The 24,063-nt window shown below is 34.8% G+C and overlaps 1 protein-coding gene across 8 annotated transcripts in view; it reads left to right on the top strand.

Annotated features, from left to right (window-relative positions):
* The window catches only part of EPHA5 (EPH receptor A5), a 353,938-nt gene that overhangs the window by 256,279 nt on the left and 73,596 nt on the right, over positions 1-24,063 (top strand). For 5 of the 8 annotated variants that reach the window (XM_054485823.2, XM_054485827.2, XM_063663642.1 and 2 more), the window contains 2 exons: positions 3,755-3,914; positions 12,489-12,594. In XM_054485823.2, the coding sequence (XP_054341798.1) occupies positions 3,755-3,914; positions 12,489-12,594 (266 nt within the window). The remainder of the gene's footprint in view (positions 1-3,754; positions 3,915-12,488; positions 12,595-24,063) is intronic. The other 3 variants (XM_054485824.2, XM_054485826.2, XM_054485828.2) reach the window with 1 other exon arrangement.

The following is a 24,063-nucleotide window of genomic DNA, read 5'->3' on the forward strand; positions in this document are numbered from 1 at the left end:
TGTCGTGAACATTGTTTCTCAATTTTCATTGTGATTAAAGTTGATTTTAAAAGAAGATAAAATGCAAAATAGAATTGTAAAACATCCAATCACCAAAAACTGTATATTTGACTATCTTAGATGCAATAAGGGTTAACAGCTGGGAGACTAAAAGTTTAACAAGTACTTATATTTTCTTTTATCTCTGAATCAACTGTCTGGGTTAATGCTGGCTTTCTTTTTTGTCCTTGAGGAAAACTTCCTATTTTTTTCCCCTTATGAATAACCTTTGATATTTTTGTGACCACTTTCCAGCATATGCATTAGTTTCGTTATATATGTAATATTCAATATTAACAAGAATTTATCTTTTTTTAAGAAGTTGCTGCTTCTGTTACAACAAAGAGTTATTCAACAAGTGGTAGGGAGGAGTTTCTATTAAATATTTATCCACATTGTGATATTATTTTCTTTATAGTTTAATTTTTTTGAGTTACATTTATTTCAGTATGATTTGGTCTTATATTTAATAGTTCAAATTTAATGCTATAGTATTCCATTATATGATCTGTATAACTCAAATTAAGAAAAAATGACTTGGGAAAAAGGTTTCTAAACATATTTCCAATGAATTATAATAAGTTGCGTATTTACATTCATTAAAAGCAGCAAAATCTTTGTATAATATATTGGTGGAAGTGATTAGTTTATTTTGGTCAGTGTTTTCCTTTTTAAAATAAAAGTATTAATTCCTGGACCATTGTGTGTGAGCCAAATATTTGAGCATATCTACATTATACCTATAAAGATTTTTTTAAGACTTTCATTTATAAAAAAATGGATTATGAGTTTTCATACCATGTATTGATGTAGGGGTCCTGATAGGTTTTCAGAGTTGATTTTGAGCTTTCAGAATGACACCACCATTTATTGGATGGCTTTTGGCCAGACACAGGTGGCAGAGTTTCCAGGGCACATGCATTTGCCAGCTGGCATTTCTGCCTCTGATTGCCCTGCTCTAATAGAGGTCATTGGGCTTCTCTGCTACCGTGTGATGATGGGCTCATTGCCATCTCTTAATTAAAGGCAGAGGCAAAGGGAAGCTGCCCCTTGGCAGGGTGTTTGCCAGCTGGCTCCTTCTGCTGAGGCCCTCCCCTCACTGCATGTGAACAGTGTTTGCTAAGCAGCTGGGGAATGTAGCTCATTTGCTCAGCTGGGGCACGAAGGCAGCAAAAGTCACTGCCCTGACCAAGGACTTGGCAGCAGGGCAATTGTGGGTGTTGACAATCTTTACATAAAGTTTGTGATATGTAGAAAATTACAATATGAGAGTGATTTAAAGGAATGAAACATAATTAAATTTTGGAAGACGCTTAGATGATTCACAATGTGTATTCATTGGTTTTGATCCACTAGATATATGCTTCCCTAAATTTTCTTCAATAACTTATGTATGGCAAACTCAGAGAGAGCCAGTGTACAATTAAACTCTAGCTAAGGAACAACTGAGACATACATATTGTTAACTGTTAAATCAGACAGAATGTTGCACAATTGATATTAGATCACACATTATTTCAAGGAGCAGCAGCCCAGTTTCCTTGTATATTTTTCCTTTTTGGCAAAAAGTGTCAATTTCTAATATTTTCACAAAATGTATTCATTGTACCTTCAATAGTTAGTGTTTACAACTGTGGAAGCTTTTAAAAATTGTTTTGTTTTTTACTTTTCAATGGGAGAACTTACCATCATGCTGTAGAGTTAAGAGTAATCCATTCTACATAGAACCTATTTTGTAGAGATTATGCTTGGCGGTACATGTATTATTTTTATCTCTATCTCCTTCCAATATTCTTGGTAAATAATTTTATCTCCATTTTAAGGAAGAAAAACCTGAGGTTCAGAGTTGTTTACCCACATTTTCTCATCTACTTAATAATATGGCTGGAATTCTAATGCTGTCATTGATGCTTTCTTTTAATTGTTTATATTATAAATGTTAATCCTTTATGTAAAAATGAAAATTATATAAAGTCTGTCAGAATTTTATACTTAAATTTTGACTAGATTTTTTCTTTAAGTTAAATTTTCTTTAAACAAATATCAGCAAACAGACATTTAACTTACTTACTGAGAGTTACTACTGCAATCATAGCCAAACTGAAAAGTAGAATATTATTGAGAAATATTGCTTTTAAACAATATGGGAAAATAATATTTTTCAATAATATGGAGAAATAATAAATAATATTATCAGGTTTATTCCGTCAAGAACCTGTGCATTCTCAGAAAAATTAGTAACTCTCATAGTTTATAGAAGCTGTTTACAATTGTTGAAAGGAACACATTAAGAAATTATTTGCTTTTTACTGTTATGATCCTAGCATACAGAAGGGGTAATAGAGTGGATAATGGAAGAGCAATACATGTTTGTCAATGAAGAAATTTACTGGTATTATTAGGTAAAGTTTTATAAGATTTAATTACCTATTTTGAATCCTTGGCTCAACTTTAATAAAATTTCCTAAATACATGAAAGTTTAGGTAATTAAATTAATTTGCAGTTTAAAAAATTAAAGATCAATCATTTGCCTAGGATGAGTCAGAAAATGTGCTATTTGGTTTATAAATTACACCATATCTATTTAGAGATAATTTTGGACCTACTTAACTCTAAGATAATTTTATATGTTTAAACATATTACAAGAGGAATGGTAAATTGCTTTAAAAGAAAAATGTTTATAAATTGTATATTTTAGATAGTATTAGTGGTGGTTAACTTTGACATTACATATTAGAAAGAATTACAAATATTTAAAATAATTATGAAAATTAAAACATATATGATAGTTTATTAACTGTTTTCACATACATCACCTGTTTCATTTTTACAACATCTCTGTGAGGAAACACAGGCAAGTCTCTACCCAATTTTACTGATAAGGAAACTGAATATAAAAGCAAAAATGGACCCGCTATATTTCAGCATGTGATTTCAGTATCCATGGTAAAGTTGGTGTGGTAACTTCACAGAGATAATAAGGAGTTATGGATGGTTAGTCTAAACTTTTGTTGGCATCAAAATAAAAACAGTTCCTCTTTGTTTCAGTTTCCAAAACTATCTTTCCAGTAATTTTTTTCCTACTACATCTCCATTAACCTAGCCCCTCCAAATCAGGACATTTTCAAAGATGAATAAAAATGCTTTGCTTATCTGCATTTTTCTTTAATGCTTTCTATTTAGACGTAGTGAATTGAAATTAAATTTCACCAGTGAAGTACTAATTTCTTACCTTAAGCACTAAATACAATTAGAAATCGAATTCATTAATGAGTTAAAGCATAAGTCTTACCTCACAGAATGGGAGATATTGTTAACTTTCTGTATGAATAGGCAGTATGTTAGATATGCTCCGATTAACTATATTGGAAGGAAAAAAAGCACAAAAATAACAATACTAAAATAGAGTCTGTAAAATAATCAGTCTCCTACAACATTATGTTTTCAAAGTTTTAGAAATTTATTACTGCCAAAGACATGTATTCTGGATGGGTGGACAGTATGTCACCCACCACCCTGAGTTCTAGAAAGGACTTTAATATTCTCTGTAAATAGCACACCTAGGATGTGTAGGATTTTTTTCTAAAATATTATATTTGTACTAATAGAGTCCTTCGGTTTCTGATTCATTTTCTGATCTATGGTTCTAAATTTTGCTGTCGTTAGTAATTTATATGCTGCCTTTTTTATTGTATATGCATGCTCATCCCAAGGACCAAGAGACCAGCTACACGATTATCAAATCTAAAGAGACAACTATTACTGCAGAGGGCTTGAAACCAGCTTCAGTTTATGTCTTCCAAATTCGAGCACGTACAGCAGCAGGCTATGGTGTCTTCAGTCGAAGATTTGAGTTTGAAACCACCCCAGTGTGTAAGTCATTTTAATTACTGTCAACTCATGTCTCAGTAATGGTTACCAGAAAAGAGTCAGTGGATCAATACCCTCCCTGGGCACTCTGTCAGTCTCACTCTCCCTCTCTCTCTCCCAGGCGTGACCCCTTCAGGTAGGAAGCATCTGTCATGCTATTATGGTAGGTCGGCAGGTTAACACGTTGGTCTGTGCTCCTCATTGCATTCAGTCTTCTGGGAGATGGTACTTCAGGAGATACTTTAAAATGTTTAAACTTGCTTTTAAAGACTTTCTTTCCACTGCTGCCATACTTTATTGAATTATTGCCATTTACTTTTTTAGTTGTTTTATTGAACTAGGCTACTAGGTTTAGTCTTTCTTTGAAAATTCCACAGGGAGCTTTCTTTAGCATTGAGTTTGGCAAGAAAATGGTGCTCTCAGGAACTAATCTGATCTCATAAAATATATTAAATCTCTGGCACTGTCTTTAAGTGGAGAATCTGGGAATATTTTTTGGAGTACCCTTTTTGAATCACTTTTTTCTCTATAAAATAGCGTAAAATATTTTCCTTTAATTTCAACAAAATATTTACGTTACTTACATGCCCTAAACACATTGAAAGAAGAATTCGAAGACAGCAATAGACGCTATTAAAGTTATTTGTGTGGAAATACACATTATTGTGAAATGTCAGAAGTATATATGTGTGTCTGTGTGTGTGTGTATTTGCTTTAAGCCAAGTTACATAAGAATTAGTAATTTTAAAATAAAGAAAATAAAATGCATGTTTCCTTTTTTCACAAATCAAAATGATAATTTAGTTATGAATTTACTTTGTAAGAATCAGAAAAGTTATTAAATTAAAATGTGAATAAAACTATATTATACTTCCCCTTTGAAAATCAAGATCTTTTTAAAGCATATTTAAGTGAATTATTTTAAAATAATTTTTATTCCTTTAAAATAGCTTTCTAAGTGTTGTTTCACTGAATTTTATACAGAAAAGGGTGCCATTGTAAAAAAATTATAAATTTGTTTTCTACACAAAGGAAAATCTATGAGTGAAGTTTAACTGAAGCTACTGAAATTTGAACTTCTAATGCTATTCAGAAAATTTTCTTTTCTTACTAGATTTAATAGGAACATGTGATATTAGTCTGAAAATTCTGATAATATTAGTAATGGATTATTTAATCCTGCACCTTGAAACTAAAAGGGATTTAGGAAAAAAGGTATGCTATATAAGTTAGCCATCTTAACAAGACTTGATTCTATTTAGGTACAATTAGTAATAAATATTGCTTATGTGGTCTACCAACTCTGGGAACAAAGCCATAAATGAAATCTCATACTATGCTTGAGTGCTTTGATAACTATATAAATGAAAAATCCCATTTAAAAAAACTGTAAATTCTACTCAGTTTTAGGATGCTGGCACGTTCAGCAACTGGTTTTTCTTCAGGCTTTTCAATATTCTATCATTTATATATGTATTAAATAGTAGCTGCCAGGCACACCAAAACTCAGATGACTTAGAGGACTAATATTTAATCATTTCCTGTTTACCTTTACAAAGTTTTACCTGAAATAAGCTACTTTTAAAACTTTTCCTATATAATTTCTAGAGAAAAAGAAATATCACCCACTTTTTTTTTATTACTGAAGTAGATTGTAGCATTGTTTTTAATAGCAAATGAAAATACTTCAATATCATACTGCCTCCTAGCTACGAGAGTAAAATCTTATTTTTTACTCATATATGTGCACATATATTTAAAAGCTTTTTAAAGAATGAATTTATTATTTGTAGAGAGTATCTATTAGATATTAATTCCCTTTTGATCTTTATGTATAATATTTTCTGAATATAATTCAACAACAAGAATATATTGAACACCTATAACATATTGGGCTTTGCTAGGCCCTGAAGAAGTCAACATGAGTAACACATGGAAACTTCTATCCAGACAAAAGGAATATACTGTGTTTAATTCTAAAATATGGAATATTTGTTTCAAAGAGCATTTTAGAGTAATAGTTTTGCATTGAGAGAGTCTCACTCTATTGCCCAGACTGGAGTGCAATGGAGCGATCTTGGCTCACCACAACCTCCACCTTCTGAGTTCAAGTGATTCTCCTGACTCAGCCTCCCAAATAGTGGGATCACAGGCGTGCACCGCCACACCTGGCTAATTTTGCATTCTTAGTAGAGACGAGGTTTCTCCATGTTTGTCAGGCTGGTCTCAAACTCCTGACCTTAGGTGATCTGCCTGCCTTGGCCTCCCAAAGTGCTGGGATTACAGGCGTCAGCCACCGCGCCCGGCCTAATTTTGCTTATTATTTTAAAATTGATTTTATTTAATTTCTAGCCATCAAAGGGTTTCTTTTTAGCTCAAGATGCTATAAGTGACTCAAATAATTCTAAGGAATAATCCCTTCTTTCTCAAGGCCTACTGTCTAATAAAGAATCAAAGAAGATATACAATGATAATTAAATTAATACTTTTTTCCGGAACTTTTGTATTGTATTTTTGTAGTATTTTCTGAAATCCACATTAGTTATTTTACTGGGAAATTATTTACTTCATATCATAATTTCATTCTTTATGTACATTTATTACTTCTCCAACAAGGTCTTCAAATACTTTAATGCAGTAATTATGGTAAACATACAATAAACATATTTGTATTTTTCCTTGTAAAGATATCAGTGATTTTTATCTGGTAAGTCATAGTTAAAGAGTTCTGGCTTTAATGAGCCATCTGTACTAAGAAAAATCTATTTTATCAGTCAGGTATGTAAGAATAGGAAATTATTTTAAAATTTCCCTGAGTATACTTTTTAAAAAGAATTTTCCAATTGCCTGTTCAATTCATAATGATGGTACAAATAATGAAGCGTTGACACTTTTTTGCATTTTATATAATTTATTTTTACTAATTTATATTACATGTCAGTCATTTGTCAACAAAAAGTTAAAATGTTATGAGTGCTTTTATTTTTCATTGACATTATCTTGTAAGTCAAAATTTAGCCCTAAAGAGAAATGCAAACAGTAGTACAAACAGGAAAGCAAAACTTTTTTTAAGAAAAACTACTTAATATGAAGATTTGAGTAGAAAATCTCCAATTATTCTTCCTCTGCCATGCTTTAGTTTATGTCTTATAACTGTTAACTTCTTCATTTTAATTGTATCATGCATAGAAATAGTATATTTAAAATTTATTTTTTACATTACCCCCATTCTCAACAGCAGTGACAAAACAAAACAAAACAAAATATCAACAAAGAAACTTACCGTGAATAAAACCCTTCAGCCAAACTCGTTAGACCCTTTTCTGGTTTCTTTTAACATAATTTATCTTGAAGCTTTGAGACTGTAATGGAATCTCTCTTAACCTCTACATGCCCAAGATTTATCAAACACATTTGTGATTCTTTTAATTTTTAAAAATGCATCACTTCCTTTTATCCAACTATACCTATTTGTCTCAAATCTGTGTAGCCTAAATTAGGAAATAATGATATTGTGTTTTTTATTAAAAATTGTATTGAGGTAATTGTGGATTTGCATGTAATTGTAACAGCAATACAGACCACTCTTTTACACTTTACCTACTTTTCACCATGGTAATATTTTACAGAACCATAGTACAATATCACAACCAGAACATTTGACATTGATGCAATCAATCCACAGATCTTAATCCTGTTTTCTTGTATTCCTTTGTAAATGTGTATGTGGATATGTATGTGTATTAGATTCTATGCCATTTGGTCACTTGTACAAGTTTGTGTATCTACCACCAACCTCAAGTTACCAAACAATCCCAATACCGTAAAGATCCCTTGTGTTGCTTTTTTATAACCACACCCACTGCCTTTAAGAACAAATGTGGTATCACTAAGCCCTGGAAACCATTCATCTGCCATCCATGTATAACGTTTTCACATTTCAAAAATGTTTTATAAATAGAAATATGCAGTATGTGCCTTTTAATTTGGAATTGGCTTTTTTCACTTAGCATGATTCCCTGCAGATTGATCCAGATTGTGGTGTATATCAAGTTTGTTTATTTTTATTACTGAATAATATTCCATATTATGTATGTGCCACAATTTGTCTAACCTCCATTAATTTGTTGAAGGATGTCAGCGCTGATTACAGTTTTTGCTATCACAAATAAAGATGCCGTAAACATTTGTATACAGATTTTTATGTCAAAGTAAGTTTTTATTTCCCCAGGATGAATTTCCAAAAGTGCAACACTGGATTGTACAGTAATTGTATATCTAATTTTGTAAGAAACTGCCAACTTGTTTTCCAAAATGGCTGTATCATTTTCCGTTTCCACCGGCAATGGATGATTGATCTGGTTTCTTTACATCCTTGTCAGCATTTGGAATTGTCATTATTTATTTACTTATTTGTCATTTTGAATAAGTGGGTAGTGATATCTCATTATTTTGAAAATCACTGTTAGCTAATTACGTTCAACATCTTTTCATGCACTTATTTGCCTACCATACTGTTTTTAATGTTTCCACTGATTCCTGCATACTTATATTACTTATAAAAAATTATGCCTTTGATTAAGTTACGCTGATTAAGAAAGTTTATAGATACCTATTGCTGTGAGAGAAGGATCCCAAATTCTCAGTCTGACCTGTAGGCTTATAATCTGGCTCTTACAATTATTTTAACCTTCCATGATGAACTCTTCACATATATAGCTGAGGCAATAAAATCTAGAGAATATCCACATAATATGGGTCTACAACCAGGCGTGTGAGAAGCAAAGTGAAGTTAAAAATGTGACTTCTCAATATATGCTGCCTTAAAATTTCCAGGCATGATGCAAATGTATAATGATTTTTTTAAGAAACATTATTATTTACTAAAGAATATTAATTTTTATAATTGATGACCTTTCACCATAATGTGTTACATTGCTTCAATATTTTCTTTTAAGTGTTCCCATGATATTTCCCAGCTATTTTTCCAAAACAACATCATTAATAAACTAATATTCTTAAACATAAGAAAATGAGAAACATGCAGAGCTAAAGGTATATATCTTAAAGATTAAAATTTTAACAATATGCTAGCATGATTACCATATCTCCTACTTGACCTAAATATTTTTTCTCACTCCTAAACAAATCAACAAGCATGAAGGCATTCACAGTACCCTGTAAATTATTTATTTTCATCTGAATTAATATAATTAATGACATCATTAATGCCCTCAGGACGAACAAAAGAATAAACAATTCAAAAATCTTGATGAATCATGTCTTATTAGAAATAGCTCACAAATTAATTCATGCATGTGAAACAGTTAATAATTAAAACCTGAGGTTATGGTGGGCGAATCGCTTGAGCTCAGAAGTTTCAGACCAGCCTGGGCTAAATGGTGAAACCCCTTCTCAATAACAACAACAAAAAAAAACGCAAAAATTAGCCGTAGGTGGTGGCGCACGCCTGTAGTCCCAGCTACTCAGAAGGTTGAGGTGGGAGGATCACATGAGCCCTGGCAGCAGAGGTTGCAATGAGCCGAGATCCTGCCACTACACTCCAGCCTGGGTGACAGAGTGAGACCCTGTCTCCACACAAAAAAAGAAAATGTAAAACCCATCAAGGACTTTAGAAAATATTGTAAATTTAAAATAATAATAATAAAATTATATAAATAAATTAAATTAAAATAATAAACAAAAATATATTTAAATTCTTCCTCACAAAATAGGCTCTGATTGCTTTTTATACAAAAAATGATCTAATTTCAGAGGACATTAGATAAACACATAGAATATTAATGTTTGTTATTTGACTTTACTTATATGTTCATAAAATGTATTAACTTAGCATATTAACAGTCTTTTGAATGTCATTAGCAATTATTTTAATGCAATATATTTTTCTACACAGAGGTGCGCTATTTTAGCACAATGTTAATTTAGGTCTTGGAAATTACTAAAAATGAAGAATTTGACACTACCAAAATTTTATATTTTTTCTCAAATTTAATACTTTGGCCAGTCTGAAGTTATTCTTTTTATCCTTATTTCTGAGTAATTGTGGACTCTTCCTCCAAAACTGTATCTGTAAGAGTTCCCAAACTGGCACATTAAGAGGGGGAATAATTGTTAGACTCAGATTAGAAGGGCTTCTGAATGCTAGACTGAGCATTTGAGAATTTTCTTCCAAAGGTAGTAGGACTCTAAAGTTTTTGATCAGGGAAACATCATAAAAATGATATTTTAGATATTTAATATGAGTATATAGAAGGCTGAGAGAACAGTTAAAACACTATGAACCATATTCCACCATTTTGATTATACAGATTTGAATCAAATAGGTGAGTGATGGATAAAAATAATTGATGTATGGGGAGAAACATAAAAGAAACACAAAAGTATCTGATAATTAATGAACAAGCAGAAGTTAAGAAAGATTTAGTAATAGTTCAAAGAAGAAAAGAGATGTGGATCTCCAAACACCTCCCTTTCTATTTTAGTCACATTGTTCTTGATTCTTTCTACCAACACTAAGTGATTTGCTGACGACCCTCTTGCACTGATCTACTTTCAACTATTCTAGACCAGTATTCAGATCCCAATATTATTAACAGCTGGTTTGAGTAAAACTATTATTTTCAATATAAGTCAGTGCTCTTACCTTCTCCTTTTTTGCATAATATATACAATAGCATTACCCTATTTTCTCCTAGTTTCTGACGCTAAGGTCTATGGTAAGAAATTTAGTTATTGGCTACAGTATAAATGAGGTACGATAAAACTACCTCCAGAGTCGCTAGTACCCTTTCCCCAAGGTCTGCTTTATTAATCTCTAAACTCATATTATTTCTACCACTATTTTTTTTCTCTCTTTCTCTTTTTTTGGCAGAGGGCACTGTTTCTAGAGAAATCCATGCAGACTTCACTCAGAAACTCAATGTTACTTGAGTGAGCTGCAACTGCTGCTTGAATGCCTTAATTCCCTATTATTAATTTCCTAGTAAAATCATCCCCGTAGTGAGTCATCTTCATTTGCTCCGTGTATTAATTCATTCCCACTTCCCACATTTGAGAAATGCTAAACTTTCAAAGATCTCCCTCTGGGAGAGGGTTTTGCTGCCTTATAAACTACTCTGCTGCTTACAAGCCTAAGCAGATATCACCTTTAGGGAGAAATAAATCTTTATATCTAAACTTACTAGGGTTAGTTCAATCCAAATTGGAAAATAGGTCCAGCATTTACTACACATATGGGTCAAGAAAATTACTTAACCTTTTAAAGTCCCATTTGCATAATCTCTAAATAGGGATAATTTCCTTTGATCATTATATTTCTGTTAAGATTCAAGATAATACATATAATGCACTTAGCATAGAGCTTCAACTACTGACAGCCTTAAATAAATAGTAAATATCACTTATACTTATTATATCCTGCTTTATTTACCATTCTTATATTTCCTATTTGTCAGCATCTTGACAGAGGTATCTGAAACCAGCCTTATCTAAGAACCAACATTTTAAAATTCTCTCTGAAATTTTTTATTCTTCTGCCTTTGAATTCCATAGATGATGGGATTGTGAAAAACAAAACACAGATTGTTATTAATTTCTATGACAATATTTGATACCATGAAGCTGAACTAGTGCTACTTTGAATTTATCAAATTGATCATGTCATTAAACAAGAAGCATGCTAGATATTCTATGGAGAGATTCTTAAGAACATTAGTACAATTTATTTTGCCCTATAGGCGTTTTATTTTAATCAAGATTAGTTATCAGCACAAAAATAAAATTTATTTGCTTTTTAAGTACAACTACCTAATCATGTTCATATTCCTCTTATAATGGGAATTTCATGCTAAAATCTAAAACGTTTCATCTAAATCTATGTATATAAAAAGTAGGTGATGTAAATGTATCCAATCGTAAGATAGGTCTCTATACTTCTAAATGTTTACCTTCATATTTTTCAAAAAGTGAATTTATTTATGAAATATACTTACTGGTTATATTGTGCTTTACATTGTATTTTTATAATAATATTCAGAATAGTGATATTACATTTTACTTCAACGAGGTCATAGTCACATTATTTTGGTCTTCAATGTCTCTAATGTCTATAGGGAGAAAAATCCTATCTGGGTTCATCAGATTCTTTTCTAGAGAACAGCAGAATACAAACTCTAAAAATGTCAAATCTTATATACCTGGCACCTCCTATTTAGATTAAGGTGTTTGAAGTCAATAAAGGAGTTCCATTTTAATTCACAGACCTAAGGCCCCTAGATGAATACTATGCAAACAACATGCATTCATTTTTTATGATGACAAGGAAATAATCAGTGACTTAGTGATGCTCTCAAATCTCTATTTGGAAAGTAAATATTTTCTATTAAAGATGACTTTTCAATTACACACTTTTAAGAAAGGATATTAGGGGAAATCTCAGCTAAGTGTGGGTAAATTGCTTAAATCATGAATTGATTACTGTCTATTAAGCAGCTTTTATTTTGAATGCATGTGATCACTTTAACCACAAGCTCCATTTTCTGTATCTCCTATCAGCAGTTGCAGCATCCAGCGATCAAAGCCAGATTCCTATAATTGCTGTGTCTGTGACAGTGGGAGTCATTTTGTTGGCGGTGGTTATCGGCTTCCTCCTCAGTGGAAGGTAAGAGAGGAAGCTGTGATTCTGAAGTTTTGCAGCTGATCTCTTCCTCACCTTGATCTGACCATTTGGCTGTTGAGCATATCCCAAAACAAATCAGGCAAGCAATAGATCAGCAGATAATCTCAATACATGATGCAATTCATGAGCCTTATCTTGTTCATATTATTGATATCTTTTAAGTCCACAATTTCTCTTTTTAGGTATGCTCTCTTCACAAGAGCTGTGTTGATGTGTTATTGTTTATTTGGTTAATATAGCTATATCTCTTTATATGACACATATTTTTTAATCTGAAAGTGTTGTCTCTCAAAAGTGCATATGGTTGCCTTCTTCAAGTTTAATTAGTGTTTGGGAAAAACTATCTCTGTACCAAGTATATTTTTGAGGAATAAGACATAATTCTATTTAGTCAGCATTCTATCCTAACAGGGTGGTGTATACAAAGCAGAAATTATGGCAAACAAGCTACTTGGAAAATGACCAAACATTTTCACTGACTGCTTTTATTTTCAGCTTCTAAGTGATTTCAACCTGAATACTTCAATCATGATATATACTGATTTGAAGTGAATTGTATTAAATATTATCTAAATAGATACATGAATATATAATATATTACATATCTACATTTTTCATTTTATACAAAAAAGAGAGAAACTCTTGACAATAGCTGTTCTAGGTGTTTTCTGATATTGAGCTGAGCATAATCAACCTTCTTAAAAATAAAATAAAATGCAATAAAGTAGAATAAAACAAAATAAACTAAATAAAACAAGAGTATGCTGTTTTCCTACAATAAACATAGTTTCATATATTTTTAAAATCCAGGCCATTATTAGAAGGAATATTTAGTAATGGGAGCTGTCCATTTGAAAATATATTTTGGTGTTAGACCATTATAGAAACTTAATGAAAGTCTTCATGGAAATATTTATTTCTGACCAAAAAAAAGTGAAAATGTACCATAAGGTCCAAAAAAAAGCCAGGAAATCAATGTTCTTACTGATTTTGTTACTGTTCTACTCATTTACTGTTGACTCTTCAGCACCTATTTGACTCATAAATACACAGAATTGGGCACTTTTCAATGTACTGCATATTGTATTCTGAAAAGATTTTTGATTATATCCTTAAATTACAGAAGTAACAGTTTATTTTTATAAAATATTGCAAATTATTTTGAACATTTCCTCATTGCATATGAAAATTCTATTACTTCCGGTCCTTACTTATTTGAGTGTTTGAAGTTTTCTTAAGAATATATGCAGTAATTCATTGCTTACTTTTAATGTTAGATTAGCATTTATGTATTTTTAGAATTTCTAGCCTGGGGGACAGTTTGTGTTCTGCTGAGGACAATTAAGCCCATCCCAGCCAGGGGGATAGCTATCTAGTGCCCCACTGATTTCATCTCTCTGAAGTCACCTGGGGAGAATGCACAACCTATATCCCTGCTTTCTGGAAGATAAGCTGATTTCGCCAGTCTTGTCAGATTTTGATCCAATAGTATAATCAAGTTGCATGAATTGTAACTACTAAGAAAACTACCGTGTGACAATGTGTCTTTTCTACCCCAGAGTATAGATGATACCTTTGCGGAGCTGGTTTGTAATGCCATTTCTTTACTTCTGACTGAGATAAGAGTTAGTGATTTCCTTTCTAATAAATTAAATAAACATTAGTTATATTTATGGCCATGGAGGTTATAAGAAGATTCTGTATTTGTTGTGCATGCACTTAGGAGAAATGAATAAAAATGGAAAAAAAGAACCAAGGTCCAGAATCCAATAAATCTGTGTTTTTGAGAATTTATTAAAGAATACACATCAAATATAAGAAATATGTTGTTGTAGACTTAGCACAGTGAATTTACTGGTAACATTTTGCTATGGATTCTTGCTTACCCTTATGTGGCATCTTTAGCATTAGATAAAATGTTTGAAAGAACTTTCAATCTACTTACTATTTGGTAACCAAAGGATACTATCATTTTAGTGCATACATGCGCACATTCCTACAAAGTCACCCATACACTTTGTATCGGTTCTCACACTGCTATGAGGAACTGTTCAAGACTGGGTAATTTATAAAGAAAAGTGGTTTAATTGAGTCATAGTTCCACATGGCGGGGGTGGTCTCAGGAAACTCACAATCATGGAGGAAGACACCTGTTCACAAGACGACAGGAAAGAGAAGTGCTGAGCGGGGAGGAACCAAGGGGGAAGAGCCCCTTAAAAACCATTAGATCTCCTGAGAACAATCTTACTATCATGAGAACAGCATGTGGAAAACCGCTCGCATGATCCAATTACCTCTACCTGGTCTCTCCCTTGACATGTGGGGATTATGGGGATTACAATGCAAGATGAGATTTGGGTGGGGACACAAAGCCTAACCAACTCTCTCTCTCTCTCTCTCTCTCTCACACACACACAAATTCTATACATACCTGAAATTGCTCTTCAAGAATAATGAAATTTTAGTATAATGTCTCATTTGAACTAGAATCAGGTATGTGCCCAAAACACATAGCTTAATTTTCTGCCAAATCCAAAGCTTGGTAAAAAAATTTTTGAACATTTTGTCTAATGAAAGTGTAATTACTTTTAAAAACAGCAACATCTTAGCAATTAGTACATTGTTCATTCATATTAAAATTCTTTCCTAATCCAATTTAATTTCACAACATAGTTTAAGATGCTGACACTAGGAATTTGCAGTTGAAAAGACAGCACATTTCGCCAAAAATGAATCTGAGGCTTATAGTTTTTTAGAAACCAACTTTTTGCATGAAATTTTAATTACTTTATTTTGTTGGATGTATTTTCTTGAATTTCAGGGGACATTTGTCAAATGATAGAAACATCTTTGGCCATTGTATTGTACTCTTCATGGACAAACTACTTTATATTTTATTATATAAATATAACTAAAAGCTAAATGATATGATTCTTGAAAAACTTTTTCTATCTCACTTAAGGCAATAAACTTTGTAATTTTTGTTTGGACCAATTAAATCTAACTCACCCTGCAGTACCTAGATTGTCCTGAATTAACTCAGTAAAGATTTGTTAAATAAATGGAAAACTAAATGAAGAAATGTGGGCAAAACCTAACATAAATTTGGGAAACTATATTTGAGTAATAGCAAATTATTTTAAAAAGCTTGTCCTAGGAAAGATGCAAAAATATGGGATTATATATGTTGCTCCTGTCTCTCTGTGCTAAAATATGATTGATTTTCTCTCTCTTTCTCTCTCTCTCTCTCTCTCACACACACACACACACACACACACACACATGACTACCATCTCACTTTGAACTTACCCTTATTACTTTCTAATATCTGGAATATGATATGATAACCCAGATATTTGCTCCTAGGTAACATATCATTTAAGTAAAAATAATTGGACTCATCATTGGTTAAATAAGTTAATTTTATTTTGATACATTGCAAAATATTAATATCACTTGCATGTAATATTCATTGGTAATTTATTTTATGATTTGGGTCCAAGAGGAAATATATCTTGAAGATCCATATTCACTGAAAATTTCTATTTTTATTTAGACAAAAAAACGTGCAAATGATGACACACTGGGTATTGTGAAACTAATCTATTTCAAAGAAAAAAGACTAACTTTTAAAATTCTAAAATACACTCAAGGATGAAAAATTAATCAATATAGACGCTTTAATCTTTTCAGGCTTAAACTGATTATGCAGAAATCTTTTGGAATCTTCCTACCTAGACACAATTTAAAATAATGTAAAGTATACATCTTGAAGGAAAAATCCTATTTAACAAAATGGCAAAGAAGTATAACACGTTAGAATTCTTGACAGTTTTAGAACGTGTGTGATCTTCCTTTTTAAATGTGTTAAGTAACCTATGGGGTATTTTCTGCAGGGTTCAGACTCTCTTCACTGTTTCCCATTAACCTTTAAATGTTTTTTACAGGATTAGAAAACAATTGACATGCCTTCCACAAACTATGAGCTAATCATCTTAGGATGGAAATAAATTAAGCTTCTTTATATGCACAGCATATTGAAATTGCCCTTTAATCTTTCTCTTTTATCACTAATGACATTGGGCATTGATAACTTTCTGTTGTCCTAATTTCGTAGAGTTTATCTCTTATATTTACTATTTTACAGATTTTTAAATGTTTAGTTGACCAGTCTTTCACTAATGAGTATTTTCGCTGTTTTCCAGTTAAGTGTTTAAGAAAGTTTTCACTTTATTTTTTCCTCTTTTTAATCCTTTAAATATGATTATTGATATAAAATTGACTTTTTTATTTATCTGTGTCCTTATTTCAGACATAGTCTAAATTCTGAAAATTAACTACTGAATAGTTCAGAGGCTGATGAAAAGCTTAAAGTAACAAGATTTAGTGGTATAGACATATAAAGGAAAATATCTTTTAGTTTACAAAAGCAATCTCTTTTTTGAACCTTTCTCAATACAACCTTCATTATGGGATTAAAAAATATTTAATACTATGTTTCTAATCACTGATTTAATATGTGATCCTGAATTTAATTAAATTTCAAGCATGCAGAGCTTCACTTTTTATATTAAATTAAGTCCATATATACAATTAGAATTAAAAACATAGACATTGCACACATGTACCTTTCCACCCTTGTTTGCACATGTTCTTGCATATAAACAAAACACTTAAAGCTTTTTGTTAATTTTAAAAACAGGAAACAAAAAAACTAAAAATATCTTCTGAAGAGGAAGAATAATTCTGTTGTGCTGCTTGGCCTTATATATGATTTTGTCACAGGATTCTTAGGGGGTTGCTTTTCCAGCCAGAAGCCTCTGTGGCCAGAGGCACCTTTGCCCGAGTTTTGCTCAGGCCTGTTAGGCTTGTTCTGCCCACTCGCCCTGCCAGGCTGCACTCGTCTTGTGTTTCCAGCCCGAATCCCACAATTGCAAAGGGCAAGCCAGGCATGGAGCAGTGAGGGGTGCGTGAGTGAGTGAGCACAGGGTCTGGCCACTGAGCACACAGCCAGGCATGCTGGCTCCTGTGGTGGAGTGGATTGCTACTGGTACCAGCACTAGTACTTGATCAGTGCAAGCTGCAGCTGAATCAGATACATTGCCAGTAGCTTTCACTGTGGGCACCATGTCTGGATGAGGGGAATGTGGCGGTGCCTGGAAACTTGGAGATGCCAGAAACTGCAAAGCCCCAAAGAGGGTGTCACATTCCTGACTCGGAGCACCCCTAGGTCTGGGCTCCCCAAAGGGTTGCCGCTGTTCTCTCCTTCTCATTGCCAGCAATATGGTGAGTGTATCTGAGGGGCATGTTTTAGCCCTGTTTGTTACAGCTCTTCCACTCTCACCACTCAGTGGGTCGGAAGTTCTCATCTCATGTTCAGGAAGAATGGGGTACGTGGACAACTGTAGAATGAGCAAGGTGAAGAGGTGCTTTATTGGGTAACAGTACAGCTTTAAGGAGACCCAAAGTGGGTAGCTCCTTTCTGCAGGTAGATCATCCCAGTGAGTGCAGCTCTCAGGAGAGGAGACCCAGAGTGTGTAGCTCCTATCTGCAGGCATGTTGTCCCAACGTCTGAAGCCCTTAGTGGAGAACAGACCCAGAGTGGGTAGCTCCTATCTGCAGGCAGGGAGTCCTGTTGTCTCCCCAGTTTGGCTGAGTCCAGGGTTTTTATGGCCTTTCGAAGGAAGAAAGTGTGTGTTGACTGGACTATGGGCAGCCACAAGCAGGTGAGAGAAAGCACCATAACTTCTCACTCCGGACCACAGAAGTGACAGCTTAGCACAGGCTTCAGGCCATCCCTGGCTTGAAGGTGAGGCTTCACTGGGGAGCCACCACCTTCTGTCCAGGATCCTGTCTGCCTCCTGCCACCATCAACATGCTGTCCACAGCACCCAGGCTGTTCATGCCAAGGGGTACCTGCAGGCCCATGCTGAGCCACTCTCAGATTTCCCTCAACTCTCTCCTGTGCTTACTGGTGCCCAAAGTTCAGAGGGGGCCAAGGTGACAGGGGACTGGTGTGTCAGCGCCACCCCAAGTACACACACATCTGCCTGGGTCACAAAAGCACCCAGGGTCATCCTCAACTTTGCTCCAAAAGTCAGAGTGGGCACCAAGAGCAGGGAGAGGCCAGGCAGTGGGAACAGGCCCTTCTGAGCCTGCAGGGGCAGGGGGCTTCTCAGGCCCCTGAAAGCAGAAGAATGCTTGGGTCCTCAGCTGTGGCTGAGTGTCTACAGCTGCACCTAGGAGGGTGGGGCTCCTCCCCTGCCAACTTGGAAGGGGGCTGATGAGGCTTCTGCCTTTTCCTGACTCATGCTCATTTCAAAGAGCACATAGCCCAGGCCATGCCTCCTCCACTACAACCAGCTTCTTTGCAACTGCTGCTCCAGATGGGCCATCAATGCCATCAATCCCCCCTCTGAAGAGGTACATCTAACTGCCATTAGGATAGGGACAATGACTACTCTTAACTGCTTCATACTGATAGGGGACATTATTTTGGGGAAAACAGCAGTCAGATCTTTGTCAGAGGCCTATCTAAGGGTCCCCGTAAGAAAGGAGCCATCATCTGAGGCTTCTGTTGCATGACTGCTGGGAGTTTGGTGGCCTCTAGACATGAAGAAACACATTTTACAAGGAGGTTAAGTGTGCATGGATCAAGCGTGAGTATTATACAAAGTGGAGCTAAAAGGGGAAAAAAAAAAACTAGAAATTGAAAACATAGACTATTTTGAAAAAGAATGTTGTGACTAGAGCTGTTTCATCCTGGCCAAAAAAATTAAATCTTGTATGGGGGCAGTTAAACTTTAAGAGAGAAATAACTCTTTAGGTGGGTAGATAATCCCTTGGGAGTTCAGGATTAAGGAGTCTTTGACAAAAATGTTTTAGGTGAGGAACAGATCAAAGGTGAGAACAGTAAGCAAGAGGTCTCCCCAACTACAACTAAGGGTTTGGGAAAAATACTGGGTTAGATGTGTTCCTGAGATGCCCTCCCCACTCCACAATCTTGCTAAGAGAGGAGAAGGGAGCTGTATTGGAGAGAACCGAAAGACCTGCTTCAGTGTCCAGGAGGAGGTCCACCTTTCTCCCTTTGACTTCTGAACCATCAGAGCCAGGGAGAAGTACACCAGGGCCCATCAGTCCTGCTGGACCATTTGGGCTGGGCCCAGTGACCTGTCTCCAAGGACAGTCTGCTCTTCAGTGGCTCCCATTGCAAATTGGACAGGGCCAATGTGGCCTCCTCCTGCTGTCCAGACAGTCCTTCCTAAAGTACCATGGCTTGCCACATTTGTAGCAGTTAACAGGTCTATCCAAGGGATTTTGGGATTTGTGAGCCTGCAAGGCAGCTGTTAGAGCTTCTGCCTTTTTCTTGTGTCTCCTTTCCCTCTCTTGGGCCTCCTCCTGATTCCTATTGTAAAAGACTGTGGTGGCCACTTTCAAGAGGTTCTTTAAAGTACTATCTGGTCCCATGGCCTGTTTCTGCAGCTTCCTCCTGATATCAGGGGCTGCTTGAATAAAGAACTTATCCTTCAGGATCAGTTGTCCCTCAACTGAATCAGGAGTTAGAGACGTGTGCTTTACCAAGGCCCCTCTTTGCCTTTCCAGGAAGGCAGTGGGATTTTCATCTAATCCCTGTTCTATCATGAATAGCTTGGACTAATTGAGAGGCTCAGTCCTAGTCCTTCGTAACCCCTCCAGTATACACACATGAAAATTCTTCCTCTTTCATTCTTCCATTTCATCATTGGGGTTGCATTTAGGGTCCTGCAGTGGTACTGCTGTTCTTCCAATGGTATAAGGCTCATCCTCTTCTCTGAAACTATATAAGATACAAAGCTCATACTCAAAATTCTGTACTGCTTGTAGGGTGGCCTGCTTTTCAGTGGTAGTCAGGGTCTGATTCAAAAGTAACATAATGTCCTTCCAGGTGAGTTCAAATACTTGAGTTAAATTCTGGAAGGCTTCTATATAACTGTCAGGTCATCTGAAAATTTTACAATATTCCCCTTAATTAGCCTTAAGTCCTGTAGAGAAAAGGGAACTTGGACCCCAATCAATATCTAGGTAACAGGGGGTTGGTGTGTCAGCACGGCCCCTAATGCACACACACCGGCAAGGTTTTAACAGTGCCCAAGCTTATCCTCAACTTTGCTTTGAAATCAGAGCTGGCACCAGTAGCAGCGAGAGGCCAGGCAGCAGGAGCAGGCACATCTGAGCCTACAGGGGCAGGGAGTCTTTTGGGGTTCCCCAAAGCACAGGGATGCCCAGGTCTACAGCCACAGTTGGGTGGCTGCAGCTGTGCCGAGAAGAGCAGGGCTGCCAATTTGGAAGGGGGTGGGTTTCCATCCATTCACATCTTCTGCTGGCTCCATAGAGTGCATAACCCTGGCCTCACCTCCCCCTCTGCAGTGGGTGCCTTTGCAGTGGTCATTCCAGACACGCCACCACTGCCATCCATTTTAAGGCTATTTATATGTGAGTTTAATGCTATGATGTTCCTTAGATGATAAATTTATTTTGAGAAATGGCATAATGCCTGTTAAAAGTTATATTTTCTGGCCAACCAATCTTCCCTTTGATTGTCATGGTCATGTTCAAATCTTGTACCTGGACATAAAACTGCTCAATCCTGTTTCTCTTTGTGTTCTATTCAACAACTGAAACTCAATCCATTTGAAATGTCTCAGTTTTCTGAAGCAAAAATTCTTTAGAAGTCAGCCAATACTATAACAGAGGCTATCATAATTACGATCATCAGACCATGTAGAAATTAGAGAAACAAGTAAATTTGTATAAAACAGTAGGTTTTATTGTTTCAAGAAAATAATATTAAAATTTAGCCTTTTGTACTTACTTTTAAGTCCCTTGAAGTAAGATAGGCTGTAAATGACATCTTCACAATTATCCATTACAAACATTTTTGGACCTTTATTGCACATAAACACAAAGGTAAGTCCAGGACATGTGACATAAGAAAGCAGTGTTCTTTCTATAAATGTTTTTACTCTTACTTATTAGCCTGATAAGTAGTCAAAATTTTATAAAACACAATTACAATAATTAGGCATAGAAGAAGAGTTTACAATAGAATTGGAATTTGTCCCTTCATGATAACTTTTCAGTTAGTCTGAATCATTAATTCAAGAAGTATTTGAGTTCTTGCTACATGCCTGGCACAGTTCTTATGCTAGTCAAAACCATGACTTGATGGTAAAATCCTTTGAACTTAGAAATTTTCTTCAAGCTCGTTTGGAGCCAAATAAAATATTTATGCCAGAGTTTTTAATGCAGCTATTTAATTTAGACACATCAACGAGCTCTGACTATATCTGATATCAAAGCATCATAGTTTCTTGAATGAGTACTTTGTGAAGAGTATATTCATGAAGGGTATGCGCTAAAACCTGCAGAGAGGCTTCCTTGACTAATGGAAGTAACATGGTAATAATAACGATAAATATAACATTATCTAACATTAATTACATAGTATTTACTACTGGGCAATGTTCTAAAGGTTTTACAAGTAATATCTCACAACACTACCGTGTCTCAATACTAGATCTTATCTAATTTATAGTTGATAAAATTATCTTCTTGCTGTTTCTTAAAAATTGTAAGAATGGTCCTGCCTTAATTCTTTCACATTGGCTCTTCTTACTGTCTAAAATTTCCTTGACACAGAGAACCTTACAGCTTCTTTCTTCTTTCAAATCTTTGCTCAATCTTGTTCTCTCAATTGAGCATACTAAAAAGATGACCTGATTATTTCCTCTGCACACCATGCATCATTTTTAGTCTGTCTGTACTACTAGAGAAGGATACAAAATAATAGGGATTTTTATCTGTGACTTTTTTCCTCTTGGAAAGTGTCCAGAACATAAATTGTTGTATACAACTAGTCAGTAAGGGCCTGGAGCTTGAACCCAGCTCTGACGTCAGGGCCTTTGCCCTTTAGGATATAACTTCCCCAAGACTTGTGATTATTCAACTTTTGAACTTTTGTGTGGGAAGCCTCTGATTTTCTGCTGCTAAAAATAATGGAATTTACATTTTAAAACTTTAGAAACTATCAGAAATATGAATAAAACATCTCTTAGAAATTAATATTAATGGTAGCTTGACACTAAAAAATACATTGAATTTTAGTAGATCCTCCTCCCTTCATGGGACAAGTATACCCAGTAAATTGTATTTATTCTAAAATCATGCAAATTAAATGTCACCAACTCCATGGTCATTCCTGACTTTGTGAACCCTGGTTAATTCCATTTCTGTCTACCCTTAAAACTTTATTTTCTCACTGAAGTAGTTTTAGTTCACCCTTTAATGTATCTGTCACCCCAATAGATATGTGCTCATCTTGAATATACAGATTATAATGTAGGTCCTGGGTAAATGTCTAATGAAAATATGACTGGAGGAGTGCAGCTGGAGTTTAAGACTGTTAAAAATGTGCTTCAAACTACCTTTCCAGTATTATCACTATATGTTTTTGTCTTGGATTTCTTTGCTTGCAAATGATAGAAGCCATAATTTAGAGTGGCTTAATCTAAAAGGAAATTATTGATCTTGCAGCTGAAAAGTTCCCAGAGATAAAAACATTAAGTCTAAAGGAGAGGTACTGATAGATCCAGGTGTTTAAAATAATGTTTGTTATGCAATTGAGACACAATTCAAGAATGTTGTTGAACAAATATGATATTTAAAGGCATTGATTAAAATGAAGTTATTGGATAAAACCTTGGGACACTGTGATATTGAAAGGTAGGGTGGAAGAATAAGATCCAGCCACAGTCGGCTAAGAAGGAGAGGCCCATGAGGTTGGAAGAGATCAGGCAACTGTTGGGTCACTAACGGGAAATGGTCACTGTGTTGAACACAGATTTGACTTTAGGGCTCTCACCCTTCACTCTCAGAGCTGAAATGGCACAGGCTGTTACAGAAACTTGATACCCAGCTCCACAGAGTAAGTCAATCAGTAGCACTGGGACCTTAACTAAGAAGAGGATGGAGAAGTTACACTTTGTGACCAACACCATAGGAACTCACACCTGAAACTGAAAATAGGATCAGTTTCATACAAAGCACGTGGGCTGAGAATGAGGAAAGAGAATCTCTCACTCTACAGTCTTTTTCACATCCTCCATTTGCTTGGAAAAAGCTTCATATTATCCCTCAATATTTAAGCCTTACTGACATGTGAAGACTTATATCAAACTTTCTGTCATGAATAGAGGAAAAAGAAATTCCCTCAATCCCTTTAGACAAAGTATTCTCTCCTTTGAACAATATATCAAAACAATATATCAGTATTCTCATAGAATTTAACACTTTCAGCCACAAATTATAGGGCATTGTGTAAATATCTTCTCTCTTCTGCCGGCCAGTAAGTATTTAGAGAATAAAGGCTTCTGTGGCTTTCCTACATAACTTAATAAATAAATAACTCATAAG

This window comes from Pongo pygmaeus, chromosome 3 (genome assembly GCF_028885625.2).
Source record: "Pongo pygmaeus isolate AG05252 chromosome 3, NHGRI_mPonPyg2-v2.0_pri, whole genome shotgun sequence".
Classification (NCBI taxonomy): Eukaryota; Metazoa; Chordata; class Mammalia; order Primates; family Hominidae; genus Pongo; species Pongo pygmaeus.